The 27219-nt window shown below is 35.2% G+C and overlaps 1 protein-coding gene across 3 annotated transcripts; it reads left to right on the forward strand.

The window, feature by feature from the left end:
- The first annotated feature begins 281 nt into the window (after positions 1-281).
- rasgrp3 (RAS guanyl releasing protein 3 (calcium and DAG-regulated)) lies at positions 282-26844 on the forward strand. 3 transcript variants are annotated; one of them, XM_077581308.1, is made up of 17 exons: positions 282-777; positions 10067-10189; positions 10340-10439; positions 11820-11882; positions 12070-12201; positions 12898-13045; positions 14082-14255; positions 14759-14875; positions 15131-15409; positions 15539-15619; positions 16876-16989; positions 17085-17200; positions 21730-21877; positions 22097-22133; positions 23879-24028; positions 24108-24490; positions 26365-26844. In XM_077581308.1, the coding sequence occupies exons 2-17, from the start codon at positions 10120-10122 to the stop codon at positions 26371-26373; spliced, it is 2121 nt and encodes a 706-aa protein (XP_077437434.1). In that variant the 5' UTR covers positions 282-777; positions 10067-10119; the 3' UTR covers positions 26374-26844. The 3 variants fall into 3 exon arrangements, with proteins under 3 accessions (XP_077437434.1, XP_077437432.1, XP_077437435.1); XM_077581306.1 differs by lacking the exon at positions 282-777 and adding an exon at positions 7073-7541; XM_077581309.1 differs by lacking the exon at positions 282-777 and adding an exon at positions 7073-7536.
- The last annotated feature ends 375 nt before the right edge of the window (positions 26845-27219 follow it).

Consider the following 27219-nt stretch of genomic DNA (forward strand, 5'->3'; position numbering starts at 1 on the left):
TTTTTTGGACCATTAATTTGCGGCTGTGTCCACGCACGCCCCGAGCCACAATCTCCCCGAACCCCCTTTGAAAGAGCGAGACAATAAAAGTTGGGCTTGCATTCTTTTTGTCCAGCCAGGCAGCAGGATGTGTGCTCAGTGTTTTTTGTTTAGGCAGACATTTTTAGCAGCCCGTAGAGACAAAACAATGCAAACAACGTCATTAGAGAGGAATATGGGATGGGCTGACCCTCTCCCACAAATCCAGAACAATGGACACACACGCACACACGCACAAACACATTCAATAAGCGCTCGCTTTGGGAAGTGAGCGGCATAACAATCTGATAGAAGAATGAGTCACTCAAAATGTTCCGCTGGTTTGGAATCGCAGTATGACTTGAACGTTGTTTATTCGATTTGCCTCCATTTTGGCTCATTTTTGATTCAAGTGTGTACATTTCCTGCTTTGCTTTTCCACTCCACGTAGTTGCTATATTTAGCACCTGACTCGGGCAGGACAACTAAGTTGGGCAAACAATTGAAGGAAGTCTAATGGTCATTTGGACAAACAAGGTACGAACAGGAGACCCGTCAGAGTGAAGTGAATGTGTAGCAGCAGCAGCAGCAGCAGCAACAAGTGTGTGTGGCTGGGCGACATCCAAAGGAGGATTAAATTCCACATCGGGGAATATTCCCGTTCGGTGCTCATGACTGGAGGCCCGTGCTGGCTTTACTGGTTGCCTTGTGGATGAAACTTTGTTGTGGATTCGTCATCATCGCAGAATCATAGATGAGGTATGTGCAGTGCCTGTTTTTGATTGATTGATTTTGTATGTGATTACTGGTAATCGTTAGGAAAGAGAAGAAGCTCTTAGCAGCTAGATTAGAGAAAATACTGTTGGTTGTGTGCACATGACTTAACAATCACGTACAGCAGGTGTTTGTGTGAAATCGAGTCAACATTGATTCCGAGGTGGCACGTGTCCCTGCAAAATGTTTTTTTTCTGATTCCTGACCTTTCTTCTAGTGTCACCATCTGGCTCCCTCCACATCGCCACTGTTTTCTTTATTGCGGCACAATATCTGCACGGATAAAATGTCATATACAAGGGGTGTGCCCAAAAAATCGATTCTCATTTAGTACGATTCAGAATGGATTTTAAATGTCCCAAAAAGTGATTTTATTTAAATGATATCATACTGTCTTCCCTTTAGTTTGTGTGTGCCTTTATTGGGAGCGCTGTTCATGTTGTAGCCGATTTGGCCACTTAGGGGCGCTGTGGCACGGTCAAGTTATTCCAATAAAAGTTGTTTTTTTGCAGCGTGGAGCCATTCTTTTGAGTGCTAAAAGTGCAGTGAGTAGAGTGCTAATTAGCATTAGCGAGTCAGACTGGAGTAGATCATTACAATTCCTTGCACATCTATAGATTGAAGCAAAAATCATTGTCAATCAAATCATTTTGAATCAAAAACCGTTCCTAATCGATTCCGAATCGAATCGCACACCCAAAAATCAGAATCAAATCGAATCCTGAGACATTTAAAGATTCCCACCCTTATCATATACTTGATATACTATATGTCATATACACTATGGTATGCACTTGCTTCAGGGTTTTCATCAATATGATTGTAAATAAAGTATTTCTATTTCTTGTTATTCCTATTCATCTTTTTATTGGACCAAAAAAAGTTTGAAATAAATGGTTCATTGGTTGCAGCACAAAATGCTGTTTAGTGGCCATCCTAAATTCACTGTTTATATCTCAGATAAACATTGGGGAAATGGGGGGGGGTGGGGTGGGTTGGACACACGGAATGCCTTACTTAAAGTGAAAGTCAACCAAAAGATTCTCTTTACAGTAATATGTTGTATTCAGGGTTATTATAGTTTTGGAATTTTCGTTTGAGTTAGTCTTTATTTCGTTTTATGTTGTTTTTTTTTTAATTCAGTCAGTTTTAATTAGTTTTCTGTGTGGTTCTGTCAAGAAGCAAACTCCACCTGTTTTGATCTATCTTGTGAAATCACGTTTGCCATTAAGCTGAGCTGTGATTGGTCGTTACTTGAGCCCTGTGCAACTGAGATGTCATTTTCAGTCGCCAGCAATTGGCAAAAATGGCCGCCCCCTGAGATGGATAAAAACAGGTGGATTTTGCTGCTTAATTCATATTTCACAGAGTAAACAAAATACTTATCAGAAGGCCGTGTTTAGATTCATGGGAATTCATAGAACATATTAATGTAAAAAAAACAACAACATTTTGGGGTTGGCTAGTTTTGAGTAGTTCTGTTTTGGCCTGTTTTTTTTTAGCAAGTACGTTTGTATTTGTTGTTGTGTTTTGGAGTTGCATAAATACATCGTAAGCAGCAGAATGGTCAACATGTGCAATATTAGCATAATTATTTCTCCGAGTGTCAAAATACTCGGTTGGTAATCTGATGCGCTCTGACTCAATCAGATGGCTCTCCTCCAAAGCATTAATATAGTCCCTTGAATAAAAACAACAGCTGCTGCAGGAACACGCTGTACTTTCGACCGTTATCAGTCCTAATGGGACACGTAAACATCGATCAGTTGCGGGTGAGTAAAACCAGCCTTCTTTAAAAGGAGATCTGTGGCCCATCATGCCAGAACAGGAGACTTTGATATCCACTCTCTTTTGTTTTTTATTGTGATGGATATTTACTGGGAATGCAATCGAACGAGGAAGAGGCTTGAGAAGGGACGAACGGAGAGGAAAGAGCAAAAACAACAGATAACGATACAAGACATGACAACAATAACATCAAATGAGAGCAGGGTTGGGAGGGTTACTTTTAAAATGTCATCCATTACAGTTACAAGTAACCTGCAAAAAAAAAAAAAAGTAGTTAGTAACGTAATCCAAGTACCATAATAATGTAACTGGATTACTTTTGGATTACTCCAATATTGAGTATGCTCATGAAGACAAAATAAAAATAAATATCACCACAATATATATTCTATACAATACCTGATATTTGCGGGTGATAGGGACCCCGGGCAGCCTACAAAAATCCTTGTGTAATTAAAAAAGCATGTAGGCTATTGATTGATTGAAGGCCATATGCTGTTTTCAAATTGTCACTGAAAGCAACCACACCTGATAAATAGATCATGAGGATGACGATGTGTGACATCAACTGCAAAATGAACTTTTATCCCAGTCACAAGTTTAGCCGTGTATATGTTGTGTATGATGTTTAAATAGTAAATTGGTGGGAGGAAGATTTGTTTGGAAGGTGTAACTCACATTATGGTTGACGGCTAGCTAGTGAAGGTATTATTTGATTACTTTATTAAGTGTAATCTTTTGCGTGTTCAAATAAATCAGAATTGAGATCTCATGAAAAAGTTTCCCTTGCAAGGATTTTATTAAGAGCTCTTAAGACACAGGAAAAAAGCTTACATTCGAAAAGTGATGAAATGTGTAGAATATGAAACACCCAGTCGCTTTATACTAGTAGAAAAGGTTCTCTCCGCCTCTTACATTTGACAAAGAGTTAGTGTTTTTAATAAGCAGGCACAAGATACTGATATGATCATCTCAGCTCCCCACCAGCTTCGGAGAAATGATGTAGACAGGCTTTGACCTTGGACCTTCAGTTTTTACGACCAAATGACTAATGACATGGGACTTTGACAACTTTTAAAACATACACATTCTTATCTCAAGAGCTGGCAGGGAGTGAGAAGTTTAAATGTATTTCACAAAATCATTATCACAGTGTTATTAATTTAATTACACATAGTTATATCACATCTATATACCTATAAGTAAATTCAAAAACAGTAAAAATATCAATTGAAAATGTTAAATGTCAACACTAGCAAGAAGCTACAGCGCGTAGCATGCCGTTGGACTCTCAGCTCAAACTTTCGCACTGATTAAGTTCCAGTGAATATCGCTCTCTCTCTCTCTCTCTCTCTCTCTCTCTCTCTCTCTCTCTCTCTCTCAAGGAATTTGTTTGTCTCTCTCAAGGAATTTGAGGACAGACCAGGTCGTTTTCATAATCATAAGAGGTCAAAGTGGTCCCACACAAAGAAACAAAATCACAGTGTGAGCTGGCAGACGGCAGACAGATGTCAGTTTGCAAATGTAAAAATCACATTTTTGTTTTCTTCTTCTTCAACGTGGTGCATTTAAACAAGTGTCTGACAGTAATTCCAGCCATGAAACAAAAGCCCTCACTGAACCGATCTCCATTTGGATACGTTACTGTTTTAGGTCTGTTTGTGTAAGTGCTGCCTGTCTGAATAAAGTGGTCATGTGCGAAGGAATTCCCCAATGAGAACAATAATTCCTAAGTTTAGTGTTCTTTGAGACCCAATGTGTTTTTGTAATTCCACTCAAAGAAAAGAAGAGCTCATGATAGTGGGGCATTGGAATATTGACAATTATTAAGTGAAATTAAAAACAGCCTTTTCTTTTCTGCTTTTGATGCTGTGACAGTTATGAAGTGTCATTTGCCTCTTAAGATGTGGTTGAATGTGAATCGGCTCCAGTCAACAAGTAAACTGAATGTACTACTGTACTGCAAAAACAAGTCTGCTTATTGTGACAACATCAAATAAAAACGTTCAGTTATTTTAGTCTTTGAAAGCAATGTATCCAAGTTTGTATTTAAAAAAAAATAATAATTAATACATACGGAAGCGTATCGCATTCACTAAGGGGAAAAAAATTTTTTTGGGGGGGGAGCTTTGTTTTTTGCGAGTATTTTTTTTCTGTTTTATTGACACCCCCCCCCCCCCTGTTTTTTAGGGTTTTTTTCTGTTATAAATTTTTTTATTTTCCTGTTTTTCTGAATAATTTGTTCCCTGTTTTTCTGAATATTTTTCCCCTGTTTTATACAATAATTATTTTTCTGTTTTTCAGATTTTTTTTTCAGTTTTTCTGAATTTTTCCCTCAGAGATTAAAGAACAAACCACAATACAGTATACACATTCATTCCTTTATTGAGAGCCTGTAAGTAAACATGACCATCTTATTGCATATGGAGGTACGCGGGAAAGTGTCCGCTTCCGCTATTAGCAAGTCTGCAACAAGTCCACTTGGAGTTCGGAGGTCCCAAAAAAAAATTACTCTGAAAAACAGAACACCTCTGTTTTATAGAATAATGTTTTTTTCTGTTTTTTTTAATACATTTTTTTTCAGTTTTAAAAAAATATATTTTCTTCTGTTTTTTTTTAATAATTCCCCGTTTTTATCAATATTTTTTTTGCCTGTTTTTCTCAACATTTTTTGCACAGAAAAAGAATATTCAGAAAAAGAGAAAATTAAAAAAAAAAATACAAAAAAAAAAAACAAAGCTCCCCCCAAAAAATTGTCAGAAAAACAGCTGGTTTATTTTTCAAGTTAATGCAATACACTTCGGTACTACACAGATATAAAAATAAAAATTGGCAAGCATTTGGTATTTTTTGATATTATGACAGTAAGTTAAGAATGACTTATGCTATTGGCTAATGATATATTAAAAAGAACTGCCTCAGAGGAAATGCAGGGAAATATTGTGATATGAGATGCGTCTTCAGTTGACGGTTCTAAATCCAGGTATTACGTACTGATTTTCACCAGCTACACACAAAACAATCATCTCAACTGACAACCGTGAGTCTCCTCTCCCAAACCAGATGCCTGGCCAAGTTTTTTTTTTTTTTTTATTATTGCATTTCTGTGACTGATCCTTCTGCTTTTTTAATAGCAACAATTGCACGAGAGGGCAATGAAATAGACATAGCAGGTTTCTGAGGGGCTGTTGATTTTGCATACTAGCTACGGTTCACTGGATGCTTCAGATCTACTTCAGATGTTTTGCCAGCTGTCTGAAGCCAAGGTCGATGCAATATCTGCCTGCAGCAGTAGACTCAACATGAATCACGTCCCTTCCAAACCTTGCTCCTGTTTCCTGATTCACATATTTTGGGGGGATTTTCGTGAAACCCATCATTCACTCGTTGTTGAAAAAGTCATCGATTTGCTGTTTTTTGTGCTCAGTAATGCTTTTTTCGCAATCTTGTGGCATTTCTGTTTTCAATGTTAAACGTTAACTGATAACTTCTGACAATGGGCTGGATGGAGTCTTGCAGATTTGAATTTGAATCCGCTTAAGTTGACATCATTTCAGGTTTGTCTTCTCTTCCTCTTCTGTTGTTGTTGTTGGTCCTTCTTTTGGAATGCAGGGTGTCCTTGGTGTCTAAAAAATACAGTATCTTCAAGGTTTTGATGTTAGGAACAGCTTGAAGGCACGATCAGTTGTCACAAAATATTTTTAATTTGATTGTTTTTTATTTATGGCCTCCAAAGCATTTTATTTGCTGATTTTGAAACAAAAAAGCGCCGAGCCTGGTCATGAAATGGTCACATAGAATGTAGATCCAGCTTCAACAAAACAGCAGCAATACAGCAATACTAATCCAGCATTATCACTGTAAACAAGCTGATGTTAGCCACGGCGGCTACGTTGCTAGCATGACTACCATACAAGTACAGTGGTTTAAGAAAGAATGTTGGAATGGATATTTCTGAAAGATGGACTAAAAATGTTAATCGCCTGATGCTCCTAATTTTTAATAATCATCTCGTCAGGAGATTTTTTTTTTTATTGTAATTAATCGCATGACTTCACTAGTTAACTCACGATTAATCACAAATTTGATATCCGTTCTGAATGTACAATAAAATTTGTTTTCTAAGTTTTCATACTCTTGTTAATAAAAGTGGGAAAAAATGTTAATATAATAGAAATAGTTCAAATTAATTTTTGACGTTTATAGCCGTCAATGGCAGTGAATGAGTTAAGGTGACAGCCCATATTATCAGCTATTGAAGAAAACAAAAATGCTTCTTTTTTAAAAAAAAAAAAGAAAAAAAGTGAGGGAACACATAGCATGAAATATTATCGTTTATCTTCCTGAGCTTATAATCAATAAAAAAAAAAAATCTACATGATGTAATAAACCTACCTGCTGACTGAGCAGAAATGTTGCTAATTCCACGTTGCTTCTGAATCCTCTCAGTTGCCAAAAGTTCTATTTTCTGATATTATGCCCAGTTGTTGATAAATGATGGATGGGCATTTTTTTTAAACATTTTTTTTTTATTCCAGAGGCGGATAGATTTGCGCATGATTGACAACTTATCAGTCAGGCCTTCTATCTTTGATCGGTTGTTTTTCCTAGAGCGCGGTGGTTTCTTTCAAATCGACTTTCGAGACACAAGTTCGGACCAGAGGGCTCACTTTTTTCTTTTTTCTTTTATGCGGATAGTTTTAACAAAGTGTTTTTGGGAGGTGATAGATTGCAAGCTCCCCCTTTTTAAAAAGAAAACTTTTTTTTTTTTCAATGACAGTACTGTATGCTAAAAGTGTGTGCACGCGCGTGCGTGTGTGGTCACATGGCAGAGGTCCTGCCGCTGTGCTGCTTGGGTTTGCTGTGTTTACTAACAAGAGGAAGAGGAGGTCAAATCGTAGCGTGCGCTCTGATCAACTCTCTGTAACCATTAACAGCTTGAGGCATCTAACATCAGTAAGGTAAGACTTATTATATTCTGTAATGTGTTACATTGGTGGAATTGTGACATTAGTCTACTTCTTGTTTCCGACACTCAGTGCTGACAAGTCAGCGTTTAGATGTCATGTACGGCTGTTTGCGGTCGGTAATTTAGTTACCTACATTCCCCCTTCGGTTGGGGTTGTCAAGTTCAACTTGTTTCAAAGTCGCTGTGGAAAATACAATTTCACTGTGGTGAAGCTGTGTAATGCTAACCAACAAACACATGGTTCAAAGCTAAAGGAGTAAAAGTCGATGAATGTTCGTGTTCGCTACTAATAGAAAACAGTTCCTTGGAAAAAAATGCTGACGTCAGCACTGCATCCAAAAGTGAAACGTGTGTAAAATGAACAATAAGATCGATATGTTATGGACAGTAAAAATGGGGAAATCCTGGGTTGCCATGGCAATGACAAAGCCATTTCTCATCATGCTCATCTTAAACTGTTATTTTAAAACCCGTGGGCAGTAAATTTATTTTGAAATGGCTTGGTCAGAACCAACAAAAAGCCAAAAAAGGGTCACAATAACGCCAAGGGGTTAATGAAATTGAAATGACCAAATATTGTTTGTTTAAATACAGTGGATAGATGTATATGTAGAGTGCCTGAATGTGAGTGAGTTACAGTACTTAGAAGCTGAACAACGCTTAAGAACACACAATGACGCATCTGCTAACCAGGAGGCAGGGACACAGTGACCCATTGTAAAGTAGCAAGGAACAAGTCATGCTAAAGGGCACAGCTGACTATAACATGCACAATCAAGCCATAAAAGCAAAAAAAAAAAAAAGTAGTAAGAATGATCCTCATCTTTCAGTCAAAAAAAAAATGAAAGGGCTTTTAAATGTGAGTGTTCATTCATCTGAATTAATTCAATTTTAAACTTAGCCATTTGATATTGCTGAGAATGTCATAATAACCAGATTATGCCTGCATGGCTTATGTGATTATTATTATCGTCAAACCTAGCACTACATTATGTTGACGGCATATTATCGTTTTTTTCCCCCCCTGATTTGTGGACACATAGACAAACGCTAACACTATTAAGCGAAGTGGAGCGACTTGCGTAGTCAATGAAAAGAGCTTTTTGTTAAAGCAAAGCTACCGCAACTGAGACCTATTGTTGCTGCTGCCCGACATGAATCAATTTGCATCCCTCTGTTTTCTGCACCACTTATCCTCACTCGGGTTGCAGGTGAACTGGAGCGCGTCCCGGCTGAACCTGGGTGGGAGGCGGGGTGCACCGGCCAATCGCAGGGCACAAATTCATACTAACATTTGTTAACATGATGTAATCAGTCGCAAAAAGATAAAGAGATGTGCAATAAATCATAACTGTATGATTGTTGTCAAAGTTTTGTAACATTCAGCATCTGTTTTTTCTAGGGGTGTCAAAATAAGTATAAAGTTCCTTTAACTCGACTATTTATTTATTTATTTATTTTTACGCGCGATTAATTAATGATCGCTCCTTGGAAAGCCTGTACTGAGGGAATTCAAGTCGCAATACAGAAGACACATCACATCCAAATTTATCTGTAATGAATTTAATAATAATTTAATAATAATGCATATATTTGTGGAGACTGGGGTCAAGTTGTATTTTACAATTTAAAAAATGTGCAGAATTTCTCAAGTTACTTCATGTTAAAGATTAGATAGTTCTTAATATGAAAAGAAAAATGCACTGAGCTGCCACCAATGTCTTACAAATCCAATTGTGCCATCTAGTGGCAGAAAAATTACCAACACAAATCAATATCATTCGTTTTTTACAGTACATCTTTTTAATTTTAACTCAATTTTATGAATTGTTATGACATTACTGTATCAATGAGTAAAAGATGCAGCCATATTTTTATTAGTTTAACATTTGTATGAAAGTATGAAAACTTAAAAATATATATTTTATTGTACATTTAGAACTATTGAAGTCATGCGATTAATTACGATAAAACATTTTTTTTATCACCTGACACCCCTAATTTTTAATCATCTTTTCTTTTTTTAAATAAATAAATCAAATAATTGTAATTATTTTTTTCCAATTTTTAATAATCATTTTTTTAAAGAAAAGATTATTTAAAAATTCGTATAATCGTCAGGCGATTACCATTTTTAATCGTAATTAATCACATGACTTCACTAGTTAACTCACGAATAATCACACATTTTATATCTGTTCTAATACAATACAAAAAAAATCTAGGTTTTCATACCCTTGTTAACAAAAGTGGGGGAAAATGTTAAACTAATCGAAATAGTTTAAATTAATTTTTGAATAAAAATTTTAATCGTCTGACACCCCTTGTTTTTTTTCACTGGACAGATCTGCCATGTTGAAGACAAATGTGCTTCTTTTTCTCTTGCAGCCATTACAAGTGGACACTACTATTTTCTGAACTTGTGCAGACAAAATTAACTGCTGTTGTTGGCGACAAATGATAAGAGATGCATGCATTATTTTTTGTGTTTGCCATATGTCTCTCGACTGCTCTCAGGAATCCTTTGACTGGTGCAAAAGCGTGACCAATTCTTCCTTTGACTCACCAACATGGGATCATCAACTCTGGGAAAGGCAGCTTCTCTTGACGCTCTCTTAAACGAATGCATCCATGCATTTGGTGAGTGATGCACAATCGCTATCATTTGAAATTGGAATACCTACGCGGATGCCCAAAGTCCACTGCAACCCTAACGAGAGTAAACTTTCTTAATCGAAAGCGGAAGCAATCCAATCACTCATCATTTTTGTTGGTTACTTTTGCTCACAGGTGATAACGGCGAGCTGCAGGCCAACCTACCTCGCGTGCTTCTCCTCATGCATCGCTGGTATGTTTCATCTTCCGAACTGGCTGGAAAACTGCTGATGATATATCCCTATTACAATATAAGTAGAATGCTGAAACAAGGGTGTGTTATTTTAAAATTCGTTTAACGCCACTTATTTTTTTACTGGGGGAATTCCAGTCGCAACGCAGTAGACGCATCCGCGTCAAAATTTAGCAGTAATAAATTTTATAATAATTAGTGCTGTCAAAGTTAAAGCGTTGACTGATTAATTAATAATAATCATAAATTAACGCAGATTAATCGCACTATTAATTTTAACCATAGATGATCCTTTAGCGTGACAGCGGCAGGTTTAAGGTAGCACAGGTTGTGAAACATAATTGCATGCATTAAAGTAAAGCATTTAATAAATGTTTGCGTGCCACATTTAGAATATTTGTTCATGTCAAAAATATTGGGGTAATTTTTTTCCATTTTTAATTATGCAAGTAATTAACTGATTAGAAAAAGAGGCGGATGAGCGTGTGCGGTGGATCAAAATTTTTTGAAGACGTCTTCATAACATTAAATGTCAAAAGAATGAACAGATAAGAGGTGCTCTTCAAATTTGGTGGGAAAAAAATTGATACATTTTTTTTTATTAATCGTGATTAAAGATGTGATTAATCTGATTTAAAAATGTCATAATTTGACAGCTCTAATAATAATTACAATTTAAAAATGGGCAGAATTTCACAAGTTACTTCATGTCAAAGATTAGATAGCTCTTAATATGAAAATAAAAAGGCCAACTTGTCACCACCGTTTTACAAATGCAATTATGCCATCTAGTGGCAGAAAAATGACCCACACAAATCAATATCAATGACTAAAAAATGCCTCCATATTTCTATTGGTTTATTATTATTTTTCCCCACTTTTATGTTAACTAGAGTATAAAAACTTTTACCAGTTTAATGTACATTTAGAACAGATATAAAATGTGTGATTAATCCTGAGTTATCGAAGTCATGTGATTAATTACAATTACACATTTTAATAACCTGACACCTCTAGTAATAATACATTTAAAGAAAAAAAAAACTGAATATGTATTACTTTTCGGCTGTGTGTTGTGGCTCATAAGCCTGTTTGAGAACATAAGTGTTCTGACAGTGGAGAAGCACAGTTGTGTGATTCAGGACATCCTGTTCCGGATGAAGCGAAGCAGCCCCAGCAAAAGATATAGCACTGATACGATTTGACAAAAGAGTTCCAGTATTGTATTGTCACATTTGTCCCAGAAGCTTTGTGCTGCTAATGACATTTCTGCTTGTAATTTTGGATGTTTTCATCCCGAATACCGGTACTAACATTGATTTGAGTCAAAATAACCTGGGCCTAAATTCACAAAACTGATTTTGATTGATTGCAAATAATTGATCTCATGAAAAATTAAAATGGTCCTTAACTACAATCTACGTACCGTGACTGCAACGACGACGACTGCCAGAAAACAAGACTGAAGATTTGTTACTTAATGAGGTAAGTTTGTTTGCTACATGTCGATTCACATTTTCTCTGAAACCTACAATCTAGTTAATTTCCTGATAAATTTTTGGTGTAACCATTTACTTTTTAATGAATCAATCACAAGGTCATCTCATCTCACATCACTTAACAGTAGATGCCTGTTGCTACACAAATGTGCGATTTTTATTTTGTGTCAAAGGTACTGGATAGCGACATTCCCTGCGGAGTTCAACCTGGACTTGGGTCTGATTCGAATAACAGAGGAGTTCAGAGAAGTCGCTCAAAGGCTCAGCTGTGAGGAGCATTTCAAACTTATTGACATCTCCGCCATGTAAGTAATAAGGATCTTAAGTTGCTGCTTGTTTGCGGCTCTTGTTGTCACCGAAACAGAAACCTCTATTTTTGTATTTTTTTTAATGGGAAAAAGTTGTATAAAATTAATGAAGACTAAGTTCTATTTTATTTTATTATTAAATTATTTATTTATTTATTTTTAAAGACCTCGGAGTGCAATTCAAGGCACATTCCCTTCCTTTAAACATGGATTACAAAATAGCCTCGGGTCGGAATATTGAAAAAGAATGAAAGTAAATAAAAAGGTACCAGCTGTCAAACTCATTTGCAGCTACCAGCCAGGCACTCGCAATGCTAACAGCTAGCAGCTAGCCACTTACGTCGGAGACTTCTGCCGTATCATACAATGACGATGTAATTAATTAGCGACTGAATATGAGTCAGGGTAGCGTTGTGTGTTGATGTTGGTCGCAACTACAATGTCAATCAAAACTACGATAAAGAACGTCTAAAAGGGAAGTCAAGCTAGCCATCACACCGCGATTGGGGCCAACTTCAAAGTAAAATTCTACTTAATGGTTTAGTTTAGAATTGTGGTTGTTTGAAGTGATGTAAAATAACAATACAAAAGAAGATGGTGTAAATCTTTGGGTTCTCGTTTACAATTTACTGTCTCGCACGCGCGCACACACACACCACCGGTTTTTAAGACTGTTGTAAATGGTTCTTGCAGTCCTTCCTACGACTGGATGCGGAAGTTGACGCAGCGTAAAAAGCAGGTGAAGAAAGGCAAAGCGTCGCTGTTATTTGACCACCTTGAACCCATGGAGCTGGCGGAACATCTGACTTTTTTGGAGTTTAAATCCATCAGGAGGATAGCGGTACGTGCAAGTTTATCTCATTTTGCCAGGAGTTGAAGAAGAACAAAAGTACTATACTGTATGGGTGACCTCTACTTCTGAGAAATGGTAGTGTACTACATTTGCCAGATGCTGTTAATGGATTCTCCGTGACAAAAGTAGTTTGTTTGTAGTTTTTTGTGTGTGTGTGTTCCCACCATCCTCCTCAAAGTTGTTTAGTGCAAGTAAAAATGATACCGACCCCCTCAGGCCATAACAAAGGTTTCATTAATCTAGCTGTAAATCAATTTTTCATCAGAATTATGAAAATAGGAATTGAAGGTTGAAAAATTCACTCACTGCCATTGACGGCTATAAATCATAAATTCATTTTATCTTTCTATTAGTTAAACTTTTTTTCCCCACTTTTGTTAACAAGAGTATGAAAACCTAGAATTTTTTTTTTACATTTAGATAAGATATAAAATTTGTAACTAATTGTGAGTGAATGAAGTCATGCGATTAATTATGATTAAAAAATTTAATCACCTGATACCCCTAATTTTTAATAATCTTTTCTTTCTTTTTTTCAAATAAAAAAATAAAAATATCCCCAATTTTTAATAATCTTTTTATTTTATTTAAAAAAAGATTATTAAAAAATTAGGGCCGTCAGGCGATTACCATTTTTTATCGTAATTAATCGCATGACTTCACTAGTTAACTCACGATTAATCACAAATTTTATATCTGTTCTAATACAATACAAAAACAATTCTAGGTTTTCATACCATCCATCCATCCATCCATTTTCTTGACCGCTTTTCCTCACAAGGGTCGCGGGGGTGCTGGAGCCTATCCCAGCGGTTTTCATACCCTTGTTAACAAAAGTGGGAAAAATGTTAAACTAATAGAAACAGTTAAATGAATTTTTGACGTCTATAGCCGTCAATGGCAGTGAATGAGTTAATTAGTTCGGCTTTAAAAGCAAAATAATGTGTGAAGCGGTAACATTGTAAAAAAAATATTTTTGAGTTCTGTGTTATATCAACAATTACTATTTCTATTCTGTCTGCAGTTCCCTGATTACAAGAGTTATGTAATCCATGGCTGCTTGGTGGACAATCCAACACTGGAGCGTTCCATTGCTCTGTTCAATGGAGTTTCACAGTGGGTTCAACTTATGGTGTTAAGCAAACTGACACCTCCAACCAGGGCAGAGGTTATTACCAAATACATCCACGTGGCTCAGGTAATCTCATTTTGTTGTTAGATCTTTATTATTTACTTAACTCTTTGACTGCCAGACGTTTTCAGAAACGGGTTGTCCCCAGTGCCAGCCGATTTTAAGCATTTTGACTGATCTTTCAAGGTCCATAGAAAATTATGTGTTTGGACTATGGAAACACACATACTACCAAATGAAAGATTGGACTCTCATCTTTCATCAGAAAAAAAAGTTTGTTTCTACCTTATTTCGTTTTTCAGTAATCAACCATAGAAAATGGTTAGTTTCACCTCTGTTTTGAAACAAACATCTTTTAACGTCTTTGGCACTCCTCCATAGGATTTTACTAAACGTTATTTAACGTTTTTGGCAGTCAAAGAGTTAATTATCACTTGGCTAATGTGTATCGTATTGGTGGGAATTTCTCGAATCCTTGAATTGCCAATGCCATTTGGTCAATAAAGTTTTGGCTTTGGTAGTGAAAGATACACATGCTAATTGAGACGGATCAAATTGTGTCCCGTCAGAAACTTCTTCAGCTGCAGAACTTCAACACTTTAATGGCTGTGGTGGGAGGGCTGAGCCACAGTTCCATCTCTCGCCTGAAGGAGACGCAATCTTATCTATCTGCGGAGGTAGTTCGGGTAAGTCGACGCAAACCTGATGGCGTGCGTTGAAGCTTCTTTTCGTGTTGCAATATGGTTTATAGTAAAATAAAAAATAGTGAGAATTGTGACAAGACCAAATATCCTTATGGGGGGGGGGGAGAAAATCCAATGATGGTGAATGACAAAGAAAATGAAGGCAGTTATAATGAGGCATCTACAGAATGTTTTTTTTTCTCTCTCTCTCTCTGTCACACTTGTACAAACCTGCAAACCGTATGAACCCTAACGCAGATGTGGCGTGAGATGACGGAACTGGTCTCTTCCAACAATAACTACTCGTACTACCGCAAGGCCTTCAGCGACTGCCAAGGCTTGAAAATCCCCATCCTGGGTGTGCACCTGAAGGACCTCATCGCCATGCATGTGGTCTTCCCCGACTGGGCGGAAGACAACAATGAGGTGAACCTTGTGAAGATGCAGCAGCTCTACGTGACTTTCAATGAGCTGGTGTCATTGCAGAGCGCAGTGGCCCAAGTGGAGCCCAACATGGACCTCATCTATTTGCTCACGGTGAGGCGATAATAAGGAGAGTTGGAATTGTGTGTTGTTATATCATCTCCCGAATATTGACCACATTGGGAGAAAAATCTATTGTGGCTTTGGGTTTGAGCAAATGCTAATCAGACAAAACCTTTTCAGCTTTCTTTAGATCTTTACTACACTGAGGATGAGATTTATGAGTTGTCATTGCTCCGGGAACCACGTAATCCGAAATCATTGGTAAGTATATTTTTCAGAAATATCCATTCCAACATTCTTAAACCATTGTTCTAACTAGGGGTGTCAGGCGGTAAATTTTTTAAATTGTAATTAATCGCATGACTTCAACTCACGTTTCATCGCAAATGTTATATCTGTTCTAAATGTACAATAAAATATATTTTTTCTAAGTTTTCACTCTTGTTACCATAGACGTCATTGATACAATAATTTCATAATAATTCATAAAATTGGGTTAAAAAAAAAAAAAGAAGAAGAAAAAAGTGTGATATTGATTTGTGTGAGGTCATTTTTCTGCCACTAGATGGCATGATTGCATTTGTAAGACGTTGGTGACAGCTCAGTGCATTTTTCTTTTCATATTAAGAGCTATCTAATCTTTTACATGAAGTAACTTGTGAAATTTTGCACATTTTTAAAATGGTAAAATACAACTTGACCCCAGTCTCCACAAATGTCGCATAGTTATTAAACTTATTACTGCTACTAAATTTCGACACGTACGTGTCTGCTGCGTTGTGACTGGAATTCCCCCAATACAAGCTTTCCAAGTAAGGGGCGGTCATTAATCGCGCTTTAAATTAAGTCAAAATTAGCACACTAATATTGACACCCTATTCAATTTAATTCAAAATTTCATTTCACTCTTTAAAATTCATTCACTGCCATTGACGACTTTAGACGTGAAAAATTCATTTGAACTATTTCTGTTAGTTTAACATTTTTTCCACTTTTAACAAGCGTATGAACACCTAGAAAAAGGTTTTTATTGTACATTTAGAACAGATATAAAATTTGTGATTAATCGTGAGTTAACAATTGAAGTCATGTGATTAATCACAATAAAAAAAAATGAATCGCCTGACGGCCTAATTTATAATCATCTTTTCTTTTTTTAAATAATCTTTTTTTCAAAAAACACATTTTTTATATTTTCTTTTCTTTTTTTAAATAATCTTCCCCCCCCCCCCCCAAAAAAAAATATATTATTAAAATTAGGGCATCAGGCGATAATTTTTTTTTTAAATCTGTAATTAATCGCATGACTTCAATAGTTAACTCATGATTAATCACAAAAACAAAAGTGGGGAAAATGTTAAACTAATAGAAATAGTTGAAATTAAGTTTTGACGTCTATAGCCGTCAATGGCAGTGAATGAGTTAAAAAAAAAAAAATTCTAATTGTAATGTTTCTAATGATAGCCACCTTTGACTCAATTACATGACGGTCCTGTTTGGTACGTGTCCTCTTGCAGCCGACCTCTCCCACAACTCCCAACAAGCCGCTTGTTCCACTGGACTGGGCCTCCGCTGTCACGACCAAACCAGACCCGACTGTGGTCAATAAGCACATCAGGAAAGTGGTTGATGTGAGTACTAAATATCCTTTTTCTTACTTTCACAGATGAACGTGTGTGTGTGGAACAATAACGGCGTTTCTATTTTCTTTTTTGGCTTCCAACAGTCAGTGTTCAGGAACTACGATCCCGACCACGATGGCTATATTTCTCAGGAAGACTTTGAAAATATTGCCGCTAACTTTCCCTTCCTGGACTCCTTCTGCGTTTTGGACAAAGATCAGTGAGTGCGATACGAAAAGTGGCCATTATATTATCGTTTTTGTGAGGGACAAATAAAATATTTATTCTTTATAGTGATCTATTATTTTACTATTCTATACAATTTAGGACATAGCCTACATCTACCATGGAAAGCTCTCTACAATGGTCACACCACATAACATTTTCGACTTAAATTAAAGCTATGAGGCTAACAATTAGCCATCTAAACAAAACAAGTTAGCTATCCATACAAGTACAAAATAAAACGAAAATATACATTTGTCGGACAAAAAAAATTAATAACAATTTACACTTAATGTCCAATTATGACCAATGGTCACACCACATAACGTTTTCGACTTAAATTAAAGCTATGAGGCTAACAATTAGCCATCTAAACAAAACAAGCTAGCTATCCATACAAGTGAAATTATAATGAAAATATACATTTGTCGGACAAAAAAAATGAATATTACTATACACAATAATGTCCAAATATGACCAATGGTCACACCACATAACATTTTCTACTTAAATTAAAGCTTTGAGACTAACAATTAGCCATCTAAACAAAACAAGCTAGCTATCCATACAAGTAAAATTATAATGAAAATATACATTTGTCGGACAAAAAATGAATAATAATTTACACTTAATGTCCAAATATGACCAATGGTCACACCACGTAACATTTTCGACTTAAATTAAAGCTATGAGGCTAACAATTAGCCATCTAAACAAAACAAGCTAGCTATCCATACAAGTAAAATTAAAATATACATTTGTCGGACAAAAAAAAATAAAGAATTACACTTAATGTCCAAATATGACCAATGGTCCCACCACATAACATTTTCGACTTAAATCAAAGCTATGAGGCTAACAATTAGCCATCTAAACAAAACAAGCTAGCTAGCCATACAAGTAAAATTAAAATATACATTTGTCGGACAAAAAAAAAAAAAATTACACTTAATGTCCAAATATGACCAATGGTCACACCACATAACATTTTCGACTTAAATTAAAGCTTTGAGGCTAACAATTAGCCATCTAAACAAAACAAGCTAGCTATCCATACAAGTAAAATTTAAATATACATTTGTCGGACAAAAAAAAAAAAAATTACACTTAATGTCCAAATACGACCAATGGTCACACCACATAACATTTTCGACTTAAATTAAAGCTTTGAGGCTAACAATTAGCCATCTAAACAAACAAGCTAGCTATCCATACAAGTAAAATTATAATGAAAATATACATTTGTCGGACAAAAAATGAATAATAATTTACACTTAATGTCCAAATATGACCAATGGTCACACCACATAACATTTTCGACTTAAATTAAAGCTTTGAGGCTAACAATTAGCCATCTAAACAAAACAAGCTAGCTATCCATACAAGTAAAATTAAAATATACATTTGTCGGACAAAAAAAAATAAAAAATTACACTTAATGTCCAAATACGACCAATGGTCACACCACATAACATTTTCGACTTAAATTAAAGCTATGAGGCTAACAATTAGCCATCTAAACAAAACAAGCTAGCTATCCGTACAAGTAAAATTATAATGAAAATATACATTTGTTGGACAAAAATGAATAATAATTTACACTTAATGTCCAAATATGACCAATGGTCCCACCACATAACATTTCGACTTAAATCAAAGCTATGAGGCTAACAATTAGCCATCTAAACAAAACAAGCTAGCTATCCATACAAGTAAAAATAAAATGAAAATATACATTTGTCTGACAAAAAAAAATAAAAATTACACTTAATGTCCAAATATGACCAATGGTCCCACCACATAACATTTCGACTTAAATCAAAGCTTTGAGGCTAACAATTAGCCATCTAAACAAAACAAGCTAGCTATCCATACAAGTAAAATTAAAATATACATTTGTCGGACAAAAAAAATAAAAAATTACACTTAATGTCCAAATACGACCAATGGTCACACCACATAACATTTTCGACTTAAATTAAAGCTTTGAGGCTAACAATTAGCCATCTAAACAAAACAAGCTAGCTATCCATACAAGTAAAATTAAAATATACATTTGTCGGACAAAAAAAAAAAAAAATTACACTTAATGTCCAAATACGACCAATGGTCACACCACATAACATTTTCTACTTAAATTAAAGCTTTGAGACTAACAATTAGCCATCTAAACAAAACAAGCTAGCTATCCGTACAAGTAAAATTATAATGAAAATATACATTTGTCGGACAAAAAATGAATAATAATTTACACTTAATGTCCAAATATGACCAATGGTCACACCACATAACATTTTCGACTTAAATTAAAGCTTTGAGGCTAACAATTAGCCATCTAAACAAAACAAGCTAGCTATCCATACAAGTAAAATTAAAATATACATTTGTCGGACAAAAAAAAAAAAAATTACACTTAATGTCCAAATATGACCAATGGTCCCACCACATAACATTTCGACTTAAATCAAAGCTTTGAGGCTAACAATTAGCCATCTAAACAAAACAAGCTAGCTATCCATACAAGTAAAATTAAAATATACATTTGTCGGACAAAAAAAATAAAAAATTACACTTAATGTCCAAATACGACCAATGGTCACACCACATAACATTTTCGACTTAAATTAAAGCTTTGAGGCTAACAATTAGCCATCTAAACAAAACAAGCTAGCTATCCATACAAGTAAAATTAAAATATACATTTGTCGGACAAAAAAAAAAAAAAATTACACTTAATGTCCAAATACGACCAATGGTCACACCACATAACATTTTCTACTTAAATTAAAGCTTTGAGACTAACAATTAGCCATCTAAACAAAACAAGCTAGCTATCCGTACAAGTAAAATTATAATGAAAATATACATTTGTCGGACAAAAAATGAATAATAATTTACACTTAATGTCCAAATATGACCAATGGTCACACCACATAACATTTTCGACTTAAATTAAAGCTTTGAGGCTAACAATTAGCCATCTAAACAAAACAAGCTAGCTATCCATACAAGTAAAATTAAAATATACATTTGTCGGACAAAAAAAAAAAAAAATTACACTTAATGTCCAAATATGACCAATGGTCCCACCACATAACATTTCGACTTAAATCAAAGCTTTGAGGCTAACAATTAGCCATCTAAACAAAACAAGCTAGCTATCCATACAAGTAAAATTAAAATATACATTTGTCGGACAAAAAAAATAAAAAATTACACTTAATGTCCAAATACGACCAATGGTCACACCACATAACATTTTCGACTTAAATTAAAGCTTTGAGGCTAACAATTAGCCATCTAAACAAAACAAGCTAGCTATCCATACAAGTAAAATTAAAATATACATTTGTCGGACAAAAAAAAAAAAAATTACACTTAATGTCCAAATACGACCAATGGTCACACCACATAACATTTTCTACTTAAATTAAAGCTTTGAGACTAACAATTAGCCATCTAAACAAAACAAGCTAGCTATCCGTACAAGTAAAATTATAATGAAAATATACATTTGTCGGACAAAAAATGAATAATAATTTACACTTAATGTCCAAATATGACCAATGGTCACACCACATAACATTTTCGACTTAAATTAAAGCTTTGAGGCTAACAATTAGCCATCTAAACAAAACAAGCTAGCTATCCATACAAGTAAAATTAAAATATACATTTGTCGGACAAAAAAAAAAAAAATTACACTTAATGTCCAAATACGACCAATGGTCACACCACATAAAATTTTCAACTTAAATTAAAGCTATGAGGCTAACGATTAGCCATCTAAAGCTAGCTAGCCACTCAAGTAAGATTATAAAGAAAATATATATTTGTCAATATATATATATATATATATTGGTCAAAAACATGAATATTAATTTTTCAGGTCCAATGTCCAAATATAACCACTACATACCAATTGCTATTTTTATTTTTTATTTTTTTAAACACATACAGGTAGTTGTGAGACAGTACAAACCTGGTAGCTGCTCCCGTGGTATCGGTACTCTTGATGATGGCCGATAACCAGTAATGGCCGCCCTCTTTTGGCTGTTTTACGATCAGGAACTAGAAATTAGAAGAATAGAACATTTAGTTAGTAAGGATTAGTGGTATCGCAAATCGAGTAGTCACTGTTACTGATACAGTATTTTTGATAATACACTTTCCAAAATTAAAAAGAATGACAGATACATTTTAAAGAAATACCTGTATATTCCAGGAAAGCATGTTTCCTTAAAATGGCATAAAATTGGCAATTTCTTCTCTTTTTTGTGTGTGTGTTCCTAATCATGAAACGGCCACAATAGGGCGTCCGATACTGAGTACCAATACCTTCAAATAAGGCTGGGTGTTTTTTGCATTTTGCATTCTCGCTACATGCAAGCCCTGACCCAGTAAGTCTACTGTATGTTAATTCTGCATTCACTATATATCGAGTTGACTTGTATAACTGACCCTCTCCGCTGCTCATCTTTCTTTTTTTTTTTCTTGTCATCCTCACCTGAATTCCTGCCACAGAGACGGCCTGATCAGTAAAGATGAGATGATAGCGTATTTCCTTCGAGCAAACCCGCTGCTCCAGTGTAAAATGGGTCCCGGGTTCCTGCATAACTTCCAGGAAGTGACATATCTGAAGCCCACCTTCTGTGAACACTGCGCCGGATTTGTATGTATATTCAAAATGTTGCCTTGTGATTTTAGTACTTGACAAAAAAAAGATTCAAATGCAAGCGCTGAACAGTATGGGAAAAAGTCAGGGATGTTTTCTCAATGTCATTGGTTGAGATTCTGTTCAAGTCATGAAGGACAAACTCGTTTTTGTTTATGTGACTTCCGTTCCCGATGAATCTTACATGGATGTGATTTTCTTCATCTTCTCCTGCAGCTCTGGGGGATCATCAAACAGGGCTACAAGTGTAAAGGTATGTCTTTATTGTGTACTTTTCTTTACCATCTTGTTTATTTTCACCTGATGATGATGTCAGATACCTGCCACTGTCATTCCGTACACTTTACAGACGTCTTTGTAAGACCAATCTCGTATTTGACGTCTGACTCTGTCCTAAAATGTCTGCCATACCCCACTATATATATTTTTTTTTATTGTTTCTAACCAATTGCTAGAGTTGGCTTTTTGTTTGACAGTTGTAAAAATGTAACTTTTTGCAAGTATTTCCATAGGAAATGTTATTTTGAAATGTGGAGGCGTCACTGGATTTGAAAAAAAAATATTGTGATGAATCCAAGTTGTAACAAAATGTTCTTGTGTTGGTTGTGATCTATAAAATGACGATGTTTTCAACTACTTTTATCAACAACAAAAAATGTAGGGGTGTGCAATTAATCGAAATTCAATTTCAATTATTACACTCCGCAATTACAACATCAGCATAAAAATAAAACAAAAAGGTTATTAATACAAATTTTTTAGTTAATTTTGAAAATAACTAATTTAATAAATTTGTTTAATCAAAAAGGAACTTGCATTATTATAGTGATCAAAGAATTTGAATTTGTCTTAATTCATATATATATATATATATATATATATATATATATATATATATATTTTTTTTTTTTTACGTTTAAACATCGTCTTATTTTGTACCCATAAAATAAACGATCGTCCTACTGCACAGTGCACATGCTGCACTCCAACTTCAAGTGTTTGCCAACATAAATAAATATATTATTATAAATATATATTGTAACGTCGGGTGAAATAATAAAGCTTTACTGGCGGTGTGAAGTTTCCTTTTAATTCTCCTTTTCTTTGTCTCATACACAAACAACCTCTTACACTGTAAGAGCTGGGAAATAAAACGTTTAAAACGTAAAAAGTTTGTTTCCACCTTATTCCGTTTTTGAGTAATCAACAATAGAAAATGGTTAGTTTCACCTCTGTTTTGAAACAAACGTCTTTTAACGTCTTTGGCACTCCTCCATAGGATTTTACGAAACGTTATTTAACGTTTTTGGCAGTCAAAGAGTTAAACTCAAAAAGTGAACACAACGTAAATCTAGTTAAATATAAGCTCAATTCTTTACCCTGATGCCACTTTCAACCGGGCTAAGTATCTTAAAATGTTGGCGAAACAATTTCGAACTCTTCAAACGTCTCGCTCTCTTGATCCATGTACCGTCTCTTACGTCATTCTCCCTTTCCGCATTCCTTCAAAATAAACTTCTGCCCAAAGAGGAAGTTAGAAAATAAAAGTTCCAACATCAACAGATACACATTCAATCTGGTCCAAAATGAACTTACCTAATTAAAATAGTGTTTCTATTCATTTATTTTTTTAATTGATCTTAACTTTTTGACTGCCAAAAACGTTAAATAACGTTTAGTAAAATCCTACGGAGGAGTGCCAAAGACGTTAAAAAACGTTTGTTTCAAAACAGAGGTGAAATTAACCATTTTCTATTGTTGATTACTGAAAAACGGAATAAGGTAGAAACAAACTTTTTTTTCTGATGAAAGATGAGAGTCCAATCTTTCATTTGGTAGTATGCGTGTTTCCATAGTCCAAACACATAATTTTCTGCGGACCTTGAAAGATCAGTCAAAAATGCTTAAATCGGCTGGCACCCACGGCATCCCTTTTCTGAAAACGTCTGGCAGTCAAAGAGTTAATATGTATCATGTATTTCAATTTTGACGTGACAGATTGCGGCGTCAACTGCCATAAACAATGTCGGGAGCTGCTGGTGTTAGCTTGCCGAAAGCTGCTGCGCTCCGGTTCCCTCGGGTGTGTGACCCCTGACAGACTGACACACAGCTCGTTGCCCGGCAGCCCTGCACTCAACACCTGCACTGGTCAGTTTTGTTAACCCCCCCTCAATGACTTCAATTTTGTATCTCCAATCACAAAATACATTTTTCTTATTTCCTTCAGACAAGGACGAGGTGTTTGAGTTCCCCGCCGTGACATCAGCAAGTCCTATTGGGGATACAAAAAGCATCACCCTGATGACCGGCTCAGCCCAGAGGATCTCTGTCCGCCTGCAGAGGGCCACGATCAGCCAGGCCACTCAGACCGAACCCCTGTGGTCCGAACGCAGCTGGCGGAGCACGGACAACGGATCCCACACCTTCCCCAAAGCCAAATACCGGACTCAAAGAGGGAGCGCCAACAAAAAAGCCTTCGTCTCGTGGGAAAAGCAGGACAACAGGCCGACGGGTTTGGTGCGGTGCAGCCGAGCCCCTCTGGAGAAGACCGCTGTCCTCGCTGGAGAACTTGCGCAGGTCGTAGATCGCAGGGTCGCACCAAGAGGGAAGGTAAGAGAAGTTGTGTCCATGTTGACATGATATTGAAGTGAGATTGAAAGAATGTCATGTGCATATCGGCAAATGATGCAACAGTTTAAGACTAGGGGTGTCGGGCGAATCCAATTTTGAATCGTAATTAACTCATTCGCTGCCATTGACGGCTATAGACGTCAAAAAATTCATTTGAACTATTTCTATTAGTTTAAATTTTTTTTCCACTTTTGTTAACAAGAGTATGAAAACCTAGAAATTGTTTTTATTGCACATTTAGAACAGAAATAAAATGTGTTATTAATTGTGAGTTAATTAGTAAAGTCATGCGATTAATTACAATTGAAAAAATGTATCACCTGACGACCCTAATTTTTAATAATCTTTTCTTTTAAATCGTGAGTCAACTAGTAAAGACATGCGATTAATTACAATTAAATAATTTAATCACTTGATGCCCCTAATTTTTAATATTTTCTTCTTTAAAAAAGAAGAGATTATAGACGTCAAATTCATTTGAACTATTTCTATTAGTTTAATTTCCCCTCCACACTTTTGTTAAGAGTATAAAAACCTAGAAATTGTTTTTATTGCACATTTAGAACAGATATAAAATTTGCTTTTAATCGTGAGTTAATTAGTAAAATCATGCGATTAATTACAATTTTAAAAAATGTATCACCTGATGACCCTAATTTTTAATCTTTTCTTTTTTTAATCGTGAGTCAACTAGTAAAGTCATGCGATTACAATTAAAAAATGTAATCACTTGACACCCCTAATTTTTAATATTTTTTTCTTTAAAAAAGAAGAGATTATAGACGTCAAATTCATTTGAACTATTTCTATTAGTTTAATTTCCCCTCCACACTTTTGTTAAGAGTATAAAAACCTAGAAATTGTTTTTATTGCACATTTAGAACAGATATAAAATTTGCTTTTAATCGTGAGTTAATTAGTAAAATCATGCAATTAATTACAATTTAAAAAATGTATCACCTAATGACCCTAATTTTTTAATAATCTTTTCTTTCTTCTTCTTTTCGTAATTAACTCATTTGCTGCCATTGACGGCTATAGACGTCAAAAAATTCATTTGAACTATTTCTATTAGTTTTAATTTTTTTTCCACTTTTGTTAACAAGAGTATGAAAACCTAGAAATTGTTTTTATTGCACATTTAGAACAGATATAAAATGTGAGTTAATTAGTAGTCATGCGATTAATTACAATTGAAAAAATGTATCACCTGACGACCCTAATTTTTAATAATCTTTTCTTTTAAATAGTGAGTCAACTAGTAAAGTCATGCGATTAATTACAATTAAAAAATGTAATCACTTGACGCCCCTAATTTTTTATATTTTCTTCCTTAAAAAAGAAGAGATTATAGACGTCAAATTCATTTGAACTATTTCTATTAGTTTAATTTCCCCTCCACACTTTTGTTAAGAGTATAAAAACGAAGAAATTGTTTTTATTGCACATTTAGAACAGATATAAAATTTGCTTTTAATCGTGAGCTAATTAGTAAAATCATGCGATTAATTACAATTTTAAAAAAATGTATCACCTGATGACCCTAATTTTTAATCTTTTCTTTTTTTAATCGTGAGTCAACTAGTAAAGTCATGCGATTAATTACAATTAAAAAATGTAATCACTTGACACCCCTAATTTTTAATATTTTCTTCTTAAAAAAAAAAGATTTAAAAAAGAAAAGTTTATTAAAAAATAAGGGCGTAGTTTTAGAAAGTTGTGCATCTTTTTATTCTATTGGAATTGTGGTCGCCAGTATTCTCATTAACATCAACAAATATTTTTGTTTCATCAGTGTGCCATTTGTAAGGTTCAGAATGCCTGACGCAAATATTGCTTCTTTTGCCTTTCAGGACAGCTGACTTGGTAGCAAATGTGCAAAACGCCAGTCTCAGGCATCCAGAAAGCCCCTCATGGCTGCGACCAGGAAGTTCTTCTGTCTGGGAAGGTGCATGGCTCTTTGACGTGCCCATTTCACGGAGGGGGTGTCATCATATGTTCTCTCTGGAATCCGGCGAGGACGGACAAACATGGCAACAACAGGGCAACATGTGATCTGTAACAAACCCCACAGAAGCACAATAGACAGGAGAGGCTCCCTCTACGGGTTGCATAGGGAACTGCACTTCCAGCCTCGGACCGAGGACGATGGACTTGAAGAAGATGTGATGATGTCAGGACAAGAGCAAAATATTTTTATGAGAGCGTGTGTGGTTAATGCCGGCAGTTTTCTTTACTGTGTGTGACTTTTGGATGAATATTTGGAAAGAGACGATAGATGAAGCTATTTGCATGTGACTTGTGACGTTACAATAAAAGGGAACGTTGACTTAGCAGCGGCTCAGTTTAGTGGGGGAAGAGTCTGCAGTGCAAGAGAGTAGGACAAGAAAAAATCTGTAACTTTCATTAAATTCAAATTATGTGCATTTTTCTTAATCTCATGTAATTATCAATTAAAAAGTTTAGTAAAAAAAAAAAAAAAAAAAGTACATGGTGAAAATATGCATGCAACATAAAACCTATTTATGATTTTAGGGTCTCGTGGTTCTTTACTAAATCGGGAGGGAGGCACAGCTAACATTTTTGATGACATCGCCACGCATTTAACCAAAGTAAGAATTAAAAGCATAGGAAAGAATTGTGTTAACTGCCAACCTGTGACAAGGATGTGAATTTTTAACTGCTGAAATTCAGCAACGAGACTCCAT

The sequence above is a fragment of the Vanacampus margaritifer genome, chromosome 12 (genome assembly GCF_051991255.1).
Source record: "Vanacampus margaritifer isolate UIUO_Vmar chromosome 12, RoL_Vmar_1.0, whole genome shotgun sequence".
Lineage (NCBI taxonomy): Eukaryota > Metazoa > Chordata > Actinopteri > Syngnathiformes > Syngnathidae > Vanacampus > Vanacampus margaritifer.